The 16,821-nt window shown below is 38.7% G+C and overlaps 1 protein-coding gene across 1 annotated transcript in view; it reads left to right on the top strand.

Moving 5' to 3' along the window:
• The window catches only part of tnca (tenascin Ca), a 37,207-nt gene that overhangs the window by 5,184 nt on the left and 15,202 nt on the right, over positions 1-16,821 (top strand). Inside the window, exons 2-12 of the mRNA XM_079450964.1 lie at positions 6,901-7,418; positions 7,523-8,827; positions 9,258-9,521; positions 9,733-9,848; positions 11,302-11,455; positions 12,590-12,859; positions 12,974-13,159; positions 13,343-13,432; positions 13,549-13,812; positions 14,044-14,436; positions 15,796-16,188. Of these exons, the coding sequence (XP_079307090.1) occupies positions 6,950-7,418; positions 7,523-8,827; positions 9,258-9,521; positions 9,733-9,848; positions 11,302-11,455; positions 12,590-12,859; positions 12,974-13,159; positions 13,343-13,432; positions 13,549-13,812; positions 14,044-14,436; positions 15,796-16,188 (3,904 nt within the window). The 5' untranslated portion in view covers positions 6,901-6,949. The remainder of the gene's footprint in view (positions 1-6,900; positions 7,419-7,522; positions 8,828-9,257; positions 9,522-9,732; positions 9,849-11,301; positions 11,456-12,589; positions 12,860-12,973; positions 13,160-13,342; positions 13,433-13,548; positions 13,813-14,043; positions 14,437-15,795; positions 16,189-16,821) is intronic.

Raw genomic sequence — 16,821 nt, 5'->3', positions numbered from 1 at the left:
TAGTTTACGTTTATGATCAGTATGCAAATAAAATGTTGAATATTAATAAGACTATGTAATATATAAGGGAGATCGGGCATGAGAGTATTGAAGAAGGTGGAAAAGGGAGGTTCTCGAGGAAATACAGAGAAAATGCAGCTTTATTGAAAGAACTTTTCAACATGGTCACTTCAGCAGCCCACAGCTTAGGGCCATTCATTCGTGTTTAGTGAATTTAAGAAGAATCGATGGCACTCTTTCCGGTGAAACAATGGACAATCTTTTTAGTAGTCTGACAGATCTCAGAGCTGTTATTAGACAGTCTGTGTAGGAGGTGAGGGAAGAAGCTTACACTGTCCCTCGAATTCACTTAGGTATGTAGCCTACGCCATTGTACTTTCTTTATTATTTCTTTATTTGACATGCATTTTCTTGTGGATTTTACTTTAAAACGTTAAAAAATCTTTTTTTACATTTAACGTTACAGCTATTAAACGAGCCTCGTGCAAATTGCGGATCTTGTTTTTTGCACTTCTGTATTTGTACAGCAATTTTTTGCACTTCCTGCTTCCTGCTGCTGACCAACTTTATGGAGATGCAGATTTCATTTTCCAACAGGACTTTGCACCTGCACATAGTGCCAAAGCAACCAGTACCTGCTTTAAGAACCATGGTATCCCTGTTCTTAATTGGCCAGCAAACTCGCCTGACCTTTACCCCATAGAAAATCTATGGGGTATTGTGAAGAGGAAGATGCGATATGCCAGACCCAACAATGCAGAAGAGCCGAAGGCCACTATCAGAGCAACCTGGGATCTCATAACACCTGAGCAGTGCCACAGACTGATCGACTCCATGCCACGCTGCATTACTTTAATTCAGGCAAAAGGAGCCCCAACTAAGTATTGAATGCTGTACATGCTCATACTTTTCAGTTGGCCAAGATTTCTAAAAATCCTTTCTTTGTATTGGTCTTAAGTAATATTCTATTTTTCTCAGATACTGAATTTGGGATTTTCCTTAGTTGTCAGTTATAATCATCAAAATTAAAAGAAATAAACATTTGAAATATATCAGTCTGTGTGTAATGAATGAATATATTCACTTATATATATATTCACTTTTTGAATGAAATTAGTGAAATAAATCAACTTTTTAATGATATTCTAATTATATGACCAGCACCTGTATATAGATGAAAGTGCCCCCTGCTGGTAAAATGACGGCATGTGATTTGAATTAATTCAGCGTCCTTCAGTAAAGAACTACACTCCGTGAGTTTAGTCAGTTTTTCTTTAACACTGACACGTTATTGTTTTGTCATCATTAATACCCTTGGTATGCCCTGTGCAACACGATATTGTTTAAAATGGCACACAAGTTCTGCCCCCGTGCATTTGCTTCGAAAGCTTGATCTCGCCGTCAAAAAGCAATAAGAGGCACATAGCCTATATTTTGTCCTATAGCTATTCATTCCAGCATAAGTACATTTTCTATTTGGTATTAAGGTTGTTTGTCTGGTTGGCATTAATTAAATAGTTTTTGGATCAACTGCCAATAATAGAATCAAAAGCCGAGTCCTGCACTGGTGCTGTTTGATAAAAGCGAACCCGCCCCACCTATATAGTAATTAAAAGACCACCCGACCCGTCCGGCATCACTAATTTAACCCTGCCCGTTTGACAGATCACCACGATCCTAACCGCACACGCATTAGATTTTAAACATACTTTATAGTAAAAATATAAGCCTGATTTATAAAAAAGTAAAACCAGAAGCAGACCAGAAGCAGCATGATGAGCTAAAACTTTTATTTAAACTGTGATATGATTATTGCTCATTTCAAATGTAATATTGCAGCAGCTGTGCAGCATGCAGGATCGTGTAAAAGCGGCTGTGCAAGACCCCATATAACTCTACCATCTAACAAAGTTAAGCTCATCACATGATATTCCACATTATAAAACAAAAATAGTGATAACAAACAAACCCTTCTTTGTGTTTTCGTACTAACCAATTAGCTGGACAAGCTAACAAGGCAAGGTTGCACAGTATTAGCATGTTAACTCTGATTGGGTGGCTGAAAGGTAATCATGTTTATGTAATGATCTATTTGAATTAAGATATCTCCAAACCCATTCTTACTAGTTCCTTTTGAGGCGGAAGATATCTTTAAATGAATAGTTACTAGTAGTTATTCTGTTTTTGATATCAGTTACTAATTTCTGACAAGTACTTATTACAATAATGACTAGTATATTTTTAATACTACTAGTATGTATTCATTTAATGCTAGTACTTGTTATTTAATACTGTATTTGTATTCAATGTATACTAGTAAATATTATATAGGCACTAGTAGTAATTAATTAAGTACTAGTACTTATATATTAGACACTAGTGTCTTTTACGGTTGTTACAAGTAACATTTCTCATCTTACTGGTTACAATTGTTTTTTGACCTGTCATATGTAATGACTAGTCAGAACGGCCATTGTAGAGTTCAATCACAAATCTTATTAGTAAAATAAAATGTCTTACTAGTCACAATTGACAAAAGTACTAGTATCTCATGAATAGGTACTAGTATAAATCTAATAAATACTAGATCCTGATAAACACTTATACGTTTCTGATAAATAAGTACTAGTATCTAATGAATAAATACACGTATAAATAGAATAAATACTAGTATATATTTAATAGGTACTATTATCCAATGAATAAGTGCAAGTATCTAAAAGATAAGCATTGGTATCTGTTTGGCAGGTTCTAGTATCTTGAAAATAAGTACTTGTACATAATAAATACGCACCAGTAGCTTATGAATAAATACTAGTAACTATTAAGTAGGTACTAGTGAACATCAGAAGACACACTAGTCAGAACTGAATAGTTGACATCCACATGACAGACCTCTATAGAAATCAATGGCAAAAATCTGAAATGTGTTACTAGTAACAATAGAATAATTACTAGTCACTGATGTAATAAGTCCTAGTATAAAATAAATAAGGACTAGTATCTATTAAATAAGTACTAGTATCTAATGATTAAATACTAGTATGCAATGAATAAGTACTAGTATCTAATGAGTAAGTACTAGTATCTATTGAATAAGTACTAGTATCTAATAAATAAGCACTAGTATCTAAATTTAGGTACTAGTATCTAATGAATAAGTACTAGTATCTACTGAATAAGTACGAGTATCTAATGAATAAGTACTAGTATCTAATAAATAAGCACTAGTATCTAATATTTAGGTACTAGTATCTAATGAATAGTACTAGTATCTAACGGAATAGATACTAGTAACTAAACAATAAGTACTAGTAGCCTATAAATAGATACTAGTAAACGTCAAGGATTAAATGACAAAATGGCTTGCCATATGTGTGTATGCAGCTTTACTTTAGGGAAGGATTATAGTATTTATCCCTTGAAAAATGATTTTTGCGGTTTAGTATGTGAACTTAAGGCCCTTTGGACATCACAATTCAATTCAATTCAATTCAATTTAGTTAGACTGTAGGCTTCTAAAAAATAAACATCCTAAAAAAACACTTAATCTGATGAGGCAGTGTGGCACATTCATCACACGTCTGAAATTATGCTCTGTGATTGATCATTTTCTGAAGTGAAACTGACATTTGTTATATTTTTTGAATAAAATGGCACATTTGTCTTTTTCTTTAGCATATCCATCATTTAACTAAATGAAATAATTGTACAATGGTCTACAATGTGATCTAATCTAGACTAAAACTTATTTTGAAGACAAAAACACAATTTAAGAAATGTGGTTTCGTGTTCAAACAATGGAAGTCAATGTTGTTTGGTTACCACCGTTCTTCAAAATATCTTCTTTTGTGTTCTGCGGAAGAAAGGAACTGTTAGGACTCTGTCCTTCCTGTCTCGAGCTTTCTAGCTCCCTGGGCAGAGTCATGACATTGCCACGTTTTTCGGGTTTCTGTTGTGTTATGTGTGGAGACATGTGGCTTTAGGTTGTTACTTGATGCCACGTGTCTTCCTGTTATGTCTCTCAGCTCCACCCTCGTATCTCCTGTAATTTCATTAGGGTTTCATTCCCATCGTCTGTTTTGTGTTTCTCCTTCGTTTGGGTTTTATTCCCATCACCTGGTTAGTTGTTTCACTCTCGTTATGGTTTCATTCCAATCACCTGTCACCACTCTCCCCATGTAATCACTCCTCGTTAGTGTCTCCCTTTATATAGTCTCAGTTTCTCTCTTTTCAGTGTTGGTGCATTATCTTTTGTCTAAATGTCAGTGTTTGTGACCACGGCATTTGATTACCTGTTGTTCCTGTTTACAGTTTGTGAACTTATTATTTTCACTTTTATAGTGGTTGTTTTTCTAGTGTTTTCTTTGTGCTTGTTTTTCCCCATTGTGTGTGTTTTTATTTAATAAACATTTATATTTAACCCCTCGTCTGCCTGCATCTGGGTTCTGTCCAAAGCCATTTCGTGACAGGAACTCATACAGGTTGGGAATTACATGAGGATGAATAAATGAATTTCATTTGATCCCTGTAATGTTATTCCCACAGTAGTAAGATAAATTTACCCCATATTCAAAAAGACATTCATATACTTTGACATCAACCTGCCGTTGTAAAAAATTAAATGTGCGGTTGTTGCGTGGTTGTTTTAGCCATGTGATATATATTAATAATGCCAGATGTAGGAGTGAAGCCTGTGAAATTTAATCTCACTTTTATAAGTTCCTATCCCGGTGTTTTAAAGCCCATCGTGGGAGGAGATTCAGTAGGTTCACACTGAATTTAACTGCAGTTCATCAGAGAAGCGATCGCAGGCTTGTATAGTGCACATGATGTGTATATGATCCCATAAACCCATCTGTTTGTTTGAGAAAAGTTTTGATCTGACCCTTAAGGGTTGTATGGTCTCAGGTCAGCCTTTGAATGGATGTAAAAGAACGTAAAAAGAAAAGTGGACGGGTGGAAGGTAAGATCCACCATAACACGCTTTATAAAAAAGCGTTGTACTGGTTTTAATGGTAAACAGCTGATCATAATGGTTTATGTGATGGAAATGATAAGATCTTTTTTTCAGCAAGGAACCCTGCTGAGAAAAAAAACAATTGAACACAAACCATTGAAGGAATTCTAATGGTTTCCATTCAAATATCACTATGAACCATTAGTTTTTCCATTAAACCATTACAAAAATACCTTTTTGAAGTGTATTCTGGGCATGATTACAATAGGATTTAACATCCCACCAATATAATTAATCACATAGCAGTAGAACAGTTTAAAGCCAGTACAAATCTCTTTAAAACCATTAAAACCATTATAACTTCTTTAATGGTTTCCATTGTTTTTTTCAGCATGGAACTCCCCTGCTGAAAAAAACAATCAAAACCATTTAATTGTACCATTTAAATGGTCTTAATGGTTTTAAAGAAATTTGTACCGGCTTTAATGGAAACTGTAACGGTTCTACTGGTATGTGATGGATTTTTAGGTTTTATAACGTTTGCAATAACTCGTCCTACTATATTTGCTGTGGATATGAATGATAAAATAAAGTCCCAGCTGTGAGTTGTTGAGAGTGCCTTTTCTTTTTTAAGCGTTGCTTACATTGTTAAAGGAATACAAAGAAAATATGCCCATTTATTCTGGTGATGGTACTTTCTAGAAGTTTGATGTAATTCAGTGAAAAGTTTGAACTGCGATTGGCCTTTCTGAGTGTATCATTAGCAGATTAATTTGTATTCATCTCTACCAGCTGCCCGTCGGGTATGTCAGTTTCACCATCGATGAAAAAATGTTTACATCATGAAGAACTCAAAGAAAAATGTACTTGGAGAAACCGAGGAGAAATATTACACCGTTTGGCTGAACTTCTAGGCCAATGAAACTATTAGTCCAAATATTCATTGGTGCAAAAAAAAACATGAAGGAAGAAAATTAAGAATATCCATTGTCCAAAGAATATTGATTCTGAATTAATAGTTAAAAAGGAAACAAGTCATTACACTGTGTTATGGGATAGAGCATATTACGTATTCAGACCAACAGGATCCACTAATTGAGTCGCATGCCACTAGGAAACTAAATGGACAAATTAATGGACTATCCTAATGCCATCAAAATCCTGTATATGACTCTTTCTTCTGCAGAACTCAAAACAAGATATTTTGAGAAATGTCTTAGTGGTTTTGTGTTCATACTGTTCAATGGAAGTCAATGGAGTTCAATGTTGTTTGGTTATCAACAGTCTTCATCTTCTTTTGTATAGAACGAAAGTCATACAGGTTTGAGGTTTGGAATGACATGAGGGTGAATAAATGACCAATTTTTATTTCAAGTGTGATTTTCTCTTCTGGGCAGCACACAGCGCATGTTGTTTACACCTTAACTCCTGACGCATGATTGAATTTCACAACGATGAAATTTTGCGGTTAGATACCTCTGTTTTTGGCAGCAGGAGAGACAGAAAGACCCTCTGGCCGTCTGGCTGGTGAAGCGAGGAGTGTAGGTGGGTGATAATTCAGGTTTTTCTCTCCGGCATCGCACACGCTCGCTCATCAGACATGTGTGGAAGCCGCATGAACATCCAGAATGAGATTTAGAAAAACTTTCCCACGGTGCGGAGGAGACCAAGACTCTGGCCTTCGTCCACCGTCCACAAATTACACAGCTCCCGTGTCCAGATATGAGCTCATTAAAGCTGAATTCTGCTGACTAAAGATGTCCTTTAATATACTTCAAGTAAAATACTATATTTTAGGAGTGTAAGTCACTGTGTCTTAGAGGAGGATAATCAATGGTATTAAACCCCTTTTAATTTTGACCCCAGAAGGAATTCCTCTATGTTGTCTTATGCTTGCTTTTTGTAACTATCGATTGATTTGTGCTTTTGCTTTCGTATAGACTCACCAGGACTAGAGACCATAAGAGCTGAACTTTTCAGAGGAGAATCATGGCTTCACATCTGACATTCAGATGTTTGGTCGTGGCCACCTTGATCTCTCTAAATTATGCTGGCCTCATAAAGAAGGTGATCCGGCAACGACGGGACGCTCTGACCATTCCGGGGACGCACAACGTAACCCTCCCGAATGCCCAGCCTGTGGTTTTCAACCACGTTTACAACATCAAGGTCCCCGGTTCCTCTCTGTGTTCGGTGGACTTGGATTCACTGAGTGGTTCACAATTTGAGCAAAGAGATGACCCGTCTAACTCAGAGGTGAGGGAGCACACGACGGACGAGCAAAATCAGATCGTCTTCACCCATCGCATCAACATCCCCAAGCAGGCCTGTGGATGTCAGGAGGGACTGCCTGACCTGAAGGATCTTCTGAATCGACTGGAGATGCTGGAGGGTGAGGTGTCTACGCTGAGGGAGCAATGCAGCGCTGAAACCACATGCTGTAGCGCACAGGTCGCAGGTACATGTCAGGTTTTCTGTTAGTTTTTTACAGTGGTGAACTTGGTTTGTTATCTGTTCTAAAAAGGCAAGTAACGGATGTTATTTCTCCTGTTTTTCTTTAAGGTGCGATAGGTATGAAGCCATACTGCAATGGTCGTGGAAACTACAGCACTGAGATCTGTGCTTGCATCTGCCAGCCGGGTTGGAAGGGTCCAAACTGTACGATTTCAGGCTGTCCCGGAGACTGTGGCGACCAGGGAAATTGTGTTGACGGAAGGTGCAAGTGCTTCGATGGCTTTTCCGGTGTGGACTGCAGCTGTCCCTTTGACTGCGGGGAGAATGGACAGTGTGTTAACGGGATCTGTGTTTGCGTCGAGGGTTTCTCAGGGGAGGATTGCTCGGAGTTGGCCTGCCCTGACAACTGCCGGGGTCGGGGTCATTGCGTGGATGGCGAGTGTGCTTGCAAAGATCCCTGGACTGGCTTTGACTGCTCTGAACTCATCTGCCCGAATGACTGTTACGACCGCGGGCGCTGTGTCAACGGAACCTGTAACTGTGACGCAGGCTTCACCGGAGAGGACTGCGGGACACGCATCTGTCCCAGCGACTGCTCCGGACGAGGTTTCTGCATCGATGGGAGGTGTGTATGTGATGCAGGATTCACAAGCGAGGACTGCTCCGTCTTGACCTGTCCAAATGACTGCAATGGCAGGGGGCGATGCGTCAATGGGATGTGTATTTGCGATGTGGGTTACCACAGCGAGGACTGCGGTAAGCTGTCGTGCCCAAGCAACTGCAACGGGAGGGGCCTCTGCATCGACGGACACTGCGAATGCGACGTCGGTTTCCAGGGTACCGATTGTTCAGAGTTCAGCTGCCCTAATGACTGCAAGGATCAAGGTCGCTGCGTGAACGGTCAGTGCGTGTGCGAGGAGGGATTTGCTGGTGAGGACTGCAGCATCAAAACCTGCCCGTCGGACTGTTATGGCCAAGGTCGGTGTGTGGACGGGAAATGCGTCTGCTTTCCAGACTTCGCTGGAAAAGACTGCAGTCAAGCAAGCTGTCCAAGCAACTGCCTGAACCGTGGGCGCTGTGTAGCAGGGCAGTGCATTTGTGATGAAGGTTTCACTGGTGAAGACTGCAGTCAGACAAAATGCCCCAACGACTGCCTCGGCCGTGGAAAGTGTGTAGAGGGCCGCTGTGTGTGTCCTGATGGTTTTGAGGGGCAGGACTGCTCGGTTTCAACCTGCCCTGGAAACTGTAACAATCACGGAAGCTGCATCCGTGGCAAATGCATGTGCGATGAAGGTTTTGTTGGAGATGCCTGTGGAGAAAGAGGCTGTCCTAACAACTGTGGGGAAGCAGGGCTGTGTGTGGACGGCCGCTGCATCTGTGATAAAGGTTATGTTGGAGAAGATTGCTCCGAAGGTGAGACTTATAACAATTGTTACTCTTTCTTTGCTTGACAAAATAAATGATTCTGTCTTATGCTGTCGCTGATATATATGACTTACTTAAGTCCATGAAACATTGATTTAACTGATGTCAAACCTGATGATTTGAATGAAAATGAAAATGTTTCACAAGTAAAACAGTTAGACTGCTCCCTCAGCACAGAAGTTCTTTGCACAAGGCAATTCATGTCTTGACCGATACCAGATGTGTGTCTGTAAAAACCATTAACTTTATATAGAGCATCGTAGTGATGGAGGGCAAGGGGACTATGTTAAACAATTAAAGTCTAAAGTTCCCTGAATGTCCATTATTAAGAGTTTGATTCAACGGTTCCCAGCAACCACTGGTGATGTGGAGAGGTCTGTGGGTTTTCTCAAATAATGAACATGAATCTGTTTTCCAGTCTCACCACCGAAAGACTTGACCGTTGAAGATGTCTCTCCGGATAAAATGAACCTCGGGTGGAAGAACGAGATGCTGGTGACAGATTATTTGATCACTTACACCCCAACGTCACCGGGTGGCCTGCAGATGGACTTGCGTGTACCTGGAGATCACACCTCAGCCACCGTTGTCGAGCTGGAACCTGGTATTGAGTATCTGATTAATGTTTATGCTGTTCTCAACAACAAGAAGAGCGTTCCTGTCAGTGTCCGAGTGGCCACACGTACGTCAATGCACGTATTCGTAATTCCCCAAAAAAACGCTATTGCTTTAAATTAAAAGGTGATGTGTCTATTGCATGTGATATTAATTTAATCTATGACAAGCATGCTTGACTTTTTAAGCAGTTTACATGGTAATTTGAATGGTAAGTAAATAAGCATTTAAAAAGTTGCGCTACAGAAATAATTTGTAATTGAATTCTCGTCTTACAGGTCTACCGCAACCCGAAGGCCTGAAGTTTAAATCCGTCCAGGAAACGTCCGTACTGGTTTCATGGGACCCGCTGAAGATTCCGTTTGATGGCTGGGAGCTTGTTTTCCGCAACACGGTTAGTGTATCATTTCCTAATTCAGAACAATTGTTAAAGGCATTTGACACAAATTATATTCACAATATATGAAAAATGGAAATGGAAATGTACACTATTGTTCAAAAGTTTACAGTCCCTTAACTTTGCTTGAGGTTTGACGTGATCATAAAAGCCATGCTTACAGTAAATATCAGAAATTAGTGTTATATAAACATATGTTTTACCAACATTTTATTTTATTGCAGAACTAAAATTGATTCCTCTTTTTCTAATGAATGACACTGTTTAAAAAGCATCGCAGGGTGAGACGTTCTACAAAATGTTTAGCTAAACTGACTACTTTTCAATTTGGATTTATTTTAATCACAATTCCGATAGTTACACTGTTGTTGTTTTTATAAGAGTTGTATTAGGAAAGCGCCATTGGGCGAATCACAGAGATGCTCTTAAACACACGGTTTGAATAACTGTCTGTAAAACTGCTAGTAAAAGTTTAGCTGTGAAGCGGCTGGTAGAACATGATGATGTCAGTGAAGTCCAGACAGTCTGGAAACACTTTCTCCGGGTCAAGAGGTTTACCACGGTAGAACGTTCTCACACCGGTCCAGACGGTCCCCCGTGCCGTACGGCCATGTGGCATGTTTCAGCGCTCACCCCCTCAAACTTATTCAAGCGCCTCATGTTCTGCTGACCTGATCATCTGTGATGTGAGCTGCAATTTTATCCATCCGATTCCTTCATGGGGGCATTCAGAAGAACCGTTTCCTTTGGGACTCACTTTAATGTTCATCTGCTGCAGTTAAACCAGCGTTCAGGAATCAAGTAATAGGTCGTGATGGTCGATAATATAATTTGTCTCCATGTATTAGTTTTGAGTCTATTTTTCTATATTTTGTCATGTTCAGCAGATACGCTAAATCCATTAGAATTTCAGGGGCTCATGCTTTCATTATTTTGGATGTTAGTTATTTTAGTTATTTCTAAAACTCAGAGCTTTATTGTCTCCATTGTTGAAGCCAATGCTTCACAACGTTACAACAGTCAAGAGAGCTTGTAATACGGAGTTTGGCAAAGTTGAGAATGGTTTTTACAAGTGTGAAACTGGTAATTGTGGTAGTTGAACACACCATTAACGCCCCACACTGCTGATGCATTGTCATTTTTTCCAAAACACATGTAAATTGTAAAATGTAATTGTTGAAAACCAAACTTTTTTATTATTTGTACAAATCCGTTGGACAATGTATCTTTGAGACCCCCAGTTGGCATTTTATGTTTGAAGATGTAGATCGATTGATGAAGCAGTTTTTCCTCTGATAGCATCAGCTGGATTAAAACACATGCCGCTAGTACATTTTCAAAGAGCTTTGTTTTCATTTTTGGGAGTCAGATTCACAAAAGAATTTTGTTACTAAGAAAAAACTTGACTTGAAAAGCAATAATTAGTTTCTCTTGTTTTTCTCATGAACAGAAAGAGGAAAATGGGAAGATTGTGAACACTCTTAAACCTTCACAGACCAGCTTTGAGCAGACCGGTCTGGGCCCAGGACAGGAGTATGAGGTGTCATTGGGCATCATAAAGAACAACAACACAGGACCTCAGACCAGCGCCAACGTAGTCACGAGTAATGGACCTTTCTTTATTAGCAAGATCCGAAATACATTTTCCAATAAATGTTGAGTTCCTTTACATTTACGTCACCAGAAAGCTTCAGAAACGCTTTTCGTCCATGCTGTAATTTACATTTATGTTTTTGCCAGATGTTTTTAACCGAAGTGACTTACAGTGCATTGAAGCTAAACGCTTTATCAGTATGTATGTGCCACGGGAATCAACCCCACAACCTTTGCTCTGCTCACACAATGCTCTACCAACTGAGCTATAGTCATTTACTTCAAAGGTCAAAGATGAAACTAGCTGAGCGATAAGGAATTTATGGGCCTGCTGTTTGGATCGACCGTCATGTACGGCCATCATTTAACCTTCTCAAACATGGTGCCCGAGCAGACCAGCCAGAATCAGTGATCAGAGAATTCTGTATGTCGCTTCACACATGAAAACAAGCTTTAATGCATCATCTGGTTTTAAAAGGCCCTTGACACCTGACCCTGCGTGGCATATTTACAGTTTTTACCGCCTGTTAAAATGCTCGGATTTCTAGATGCAAACAGAGATCTAAAGAGGCCGTCACCCTGACTGTTCTGTTGCGCTTAATGTGTTTTGGGTGAAATGTGCCTCGATTCATTACCTCGGCCTATTTAGTACAGAAAAAACTGGTCATTTGGGGTTTTTCACCTAATAAAAAAAAAGTCAAGTTCACGCCATGTGAGAAGAAATGTGGAGCCATAAGGAGAGAAAGACACAACAGTTTTCAGATAAAATTGTATTTAGAATTTTAGGTGCTTAAAATAAGAAAAATCACTATTTATATCAAAAACACATTAGGAAATTAAGATATAAACACATAACAATCTACCTTTGTAGTTTCTACATAATTTAGCATTTATCTAATCTGGAACAAAAAATACAGATCAAGAAAACTATTTGCTTTAAGGAAATCTATAGAGGTTTATATATTTTATAGTTTTAGTTCTGGTTTTAGATTTTGTCATTTTATTATGTAGTCCTATTTATTTTTTATATTGTTGTATTAGTCACGTTTTATTTATTTATTTTTAGTTAATAATTGTGTTGCCTCAAACCAATTTTCTGTCTTCTGTCTTTGTGTCTGCTGTTGTCTTTGTGTCTGCTGTTGTAGGAATCAATTCTCCCGGGCAAATCGATGTTACAGATGTAACGGATCGTTCAGCAGTGATTTCCTGGTCCGGGCCGTTAGCAGAGGTGGATGGATTCAGGGTGTCATACGGGCCGAGCACAGACCCGTCAGCACGCCGTGACATTAACCTGCCTGCCACAAGCACACAATACAGTCTGGAAGACCTTAACCCAGACACAGAGTACACCGTTTCACTCACTTCCACAAGGGGCGAGGAGACCAGTGAACCCGTCTCTACGAGCTTCATCACAGGTACTAACGTTCTACTGATGTTGCTAAAAGTCATGAAATGTAAAATAATAAGATAAAATATAGGTTACAGTTGTGATCAGGTTCAGTGATGTTGTCATGGGTCCGTGTCCGCAGGTCTGGACGCTCCCAGAGATCTCCAGGCTATAGCTCAGACGGACAACAGCATCACAGTCGAATGGAAGAACAGCCGATCGTCTGTCGATGGCTACCGGATCAAGTTCGGCCCCATCGCAGGAGGTTCTCACGGCGAGGAAATGATCCCCAGAGGAGCCGGAGACACAACACGCACCACAATTACCGGTAAAAACGGACTGAAACAAACACGTATACAAACGTATTACATGTATTGAAAACTGTTAATCAATAGCAAAACCCTTCACATTATAAAACAAATGGTAAATACAGAAAACAGATAAATGAGGTGAAATGTGATGCTTGAGTGTCATTTTGAGAATTTATCTGAAATTTTATCCGTCTGCACAGGTGTCAAGCCCGGCATCGAGTACGGCATTGGAGTCACGGCTGTGAAGAATGAAATGGAGAGCGAACCAGCGACCACTAATGCACTGACCGGTGAGGTCATTTCTCTTCATCATAGTAGAATATATTTTTATCTTCTGATCTTTTGTATTACTTATTGAGCAACACTAATTTAGCCTGCGTTCTGCGATTCTGAACCGCTCGCACAGATCTCGATGCTCCTCGGGATCTGGAGGTGCGAGACACCACTGAAACCACCCTTGAGCTGACCTGGAAGAAACCCAGGGCCAAGATCTCCTCTTACAGGTTAGCGTTTGCGTCTCCCTACGGCCAACATGAGGAGATTGTGCTTCCCGCGACGGCAAACACTTACACCCTGAACAGTTTGACCCCCGGCGTGCGTTATACTATTACCCTGGTGGCAGAACGGGGCAGGAGGAGAAGTGCCCCGGCAACAGTGTCCGCATCCACAGGTGAGAACCTCCTTTATTCACTTGAATTGAATGTGATTTCTTCATTCTTCCGTTTTCAGGAATGGACATCAGACATATTATTTGATGTTGGATACTTGACACGTCAGATCAGGACAGTTTTATCATATTAATCACAGGCGGTCCTGATGCTGAGATGTACACCTGACATCCTGCTGTCGGAGACTCAGCTGCTCTTGCGTGTGTTCATGTCTTTGTGTCTTTTTCTTGTAGCATCTTTCTCTTATTATATAGCCGAAACGGACCCCGAACTCAGTTCGGCCAACGACTCGGACCACAACGTCATTAGCTTTGTGTCTCTCGACACCTCGGAGAGCCCGTTCTCGGGAAGCGGAGACGAGGATCCGCCTGACACTTTAATTGTGTCTAACGTGACGTCCGATGGATTTGATCTCATGTGGGATGCAAATAAGCACGTTGGCTTTGAGAGTTACACTGTAGAAGTTAAAGATTTCTCAGGGAAATGGAATGAGGAGGTTCATCTCCAGAAGGAGGTGACGGCCACTAGAATTCATGGCCTCAGGGCGTCCACAGAGTATCAAGTAAGACTTTATGGAATATCCAATGACCAAAGGTCTTCACTACTAGACACTGTTGCTGTCACAGGTATAAACTTTCTTTTGGGTTAAATTCACAGCCTGACGAGAACGTGTCAATGCAAATAAATGTACATGCAAGTCTTCAGAACGATATTGTGCATGACTTTATGGCTCCCATACATCACATGGTTGAGCATTGCATGATATACATTAGGAAATACTGCATATCAGAGCTGGATGATATATTTAATCTTATAGTTAACCACTGTAAATGTATATGTAAATATATGTTACTATAGTTCAAATTAATTTCACATACTTAAACCATTATCATAATTCATTTCAGTTAAATAATAATTAAATCAGTTTTTAAATAAATGTGAATATTGCTGCAAATACTTTTACAAACCTAGCACACAATACTGCATATTACATTATTTAATTATCTGTTATATAATGTATAATAAACAATACAAATTTGTATGTAGTTCAAAGTTGATTTACAAACTTACTTTACAAAATTGTATTTAATATTGCGATGGTTAATTATATATATATTTAATTTATTTTAATATAGTTTATAATTTATTTTACAGCGTTTTCTTACAAAAAAGGTCTTATCAAATTGCATTATATAATATTTTGTTTTATTTTAGTACAGTTCAAAATAATGTTTGAAACTTCAAGCATTATAATATTGCATATTGTAATATATAATCTTCCATTTAAAAATATTTAACATAGTTCACAAAGTTATGCATTATCATATCACAAACCGGCCATTATTTATGATCGTTCTAAAGAAATTGAATTCAAGTAGTAAGCAGTAAATTGTATATAGCACCACTAAAACATTACTGACTTATACTCACAAGTCACAAGATCAGGAGCAACCATAAAACTTGCTTAATGACACACTTTTAATGGTCTTAACCCATTACAATAATCAAATATTCAGTGAATATCCAGAATATCATTCAGTTCTGATGTGTATGTGCTGCCTTTCACCTCCATTGAACTTCTTGCAGTGAGAGATCTATAAATACTCACATCATGAGTACATCATCTTGCTCGTGACTGGTTGCATTCAGAATGTTTTTCTTCATGCATGTGTATCCCGTCTGGATGAGTTCCTCTTCATTTTGATGTTTCCCATGTACTTCCGCTGAGGTGGGCTACATGGAAACTTCAGCAGTTAATGGCTTGTCAAAGCTATTAATGGCACATACGCGATTAAGATCATGCATGTAAATGTCAATCATTCTTTTGCATGGAACGTATCTCAAGAGAAAAGTGACATATAAACCGAAGTTATGTTTCAAGCATCTTCAGCAGGTGACTTGACTCTTTAGTGTGTGGTATGGCAACCTCTTGTTTTCGCAGGTAAATATTTGACTTGAAATGCATTGAATGTGGTTTTCTGCAGAACCAAACTCTACCTCTCCTGATGTTGTTGCTTTGACCGTCAAAAGTGGCCCAACCCTCCAGCAAGCAGCTAATACCTCCAGTGTTTTAACACAAACCTCGAGTGTTGAACTCGGGGGTCCGCGTCAAGTTATCCCACGTGACTTAAAAGTAACCGATGTGAGCAGAAATACTTTGAAGCTATCTTGGACGGCTCCTGAGGGAGCGTTTGATGGCTTCACCGTCGAGCTGAAGTCTGTGTCGAATAAGTCTATAGAGAATCATATCGAAGTGTCCGGAGAGGCCAGAGAGGTTCACATAGATGGTCTTACCCCTGACGCGAGATATGACATTACTTTGTATGGGATGGTGGAGGGCGAGAAATCACAACCGGTCAGTGTTCAAGTAAAGACAGGTACATCAGTCTATACGTCTAGAGTCGTTTGTCATCTGTCGTGACAACATATTACAGATGTTGTTCATTACAGATGTTTTCCCATGAGTTTGGAAGCGATCCTGCAGGTGCTAGAGTTTAGTGCGTTTGTGCATTTTGAGAAAAAAAATATTTGAATAAAGAAAAACTATAAAATGTTCAATAAGGAAAGAATCACCTTGCTGTAAGCAAATGACTTATAATTATATAATATAAAATAACAAATCTAATAAAAATAATAATGCAAAAATTGGCATTGCTATGATCAAATGACTCATGTTTAATTTAAAATACTATATACATCTAAAAAATGATAATAATAAAAAGAATTGCTTTGAGCAAATGAATAATATAATATAAAATAATATATAAAAAACACCCTGTAAGCAAATTACTAATAAAATATAATATAATATAATATATTGTATATATAAAAAAATCATAATTCAACAATTGGCATTGCTATAAGCAAATGACATAAAATAATACATGATCATTACAAATAGACCTTGTTAGGGTAAAATGATTTGTGTATTTATAAAATAATAATATAATATAAATTAAAATGTATATTAAAACTGTAAAAATTGTTTTAGATAAGATAATATGTTTTAA

This window comes from Barbatula barbatula (assembly GCF_947034865.1).
Source record: "Barbatula barbatula genome assembly, chromosome: 2".
In the NCBI taxonomy this organism is placed as follows: domain Eukaryota; kingdom Metazoa; phylum Chordata; class Actinopteri; order Cypriniformes; family Nemacheilidae; genus Barbatula; species Barbatula barbatula.
Note: the sequence above shows the minus strand (reverse complement) of the source record. Positions and strands in the feature narration are given on the sequence as shown.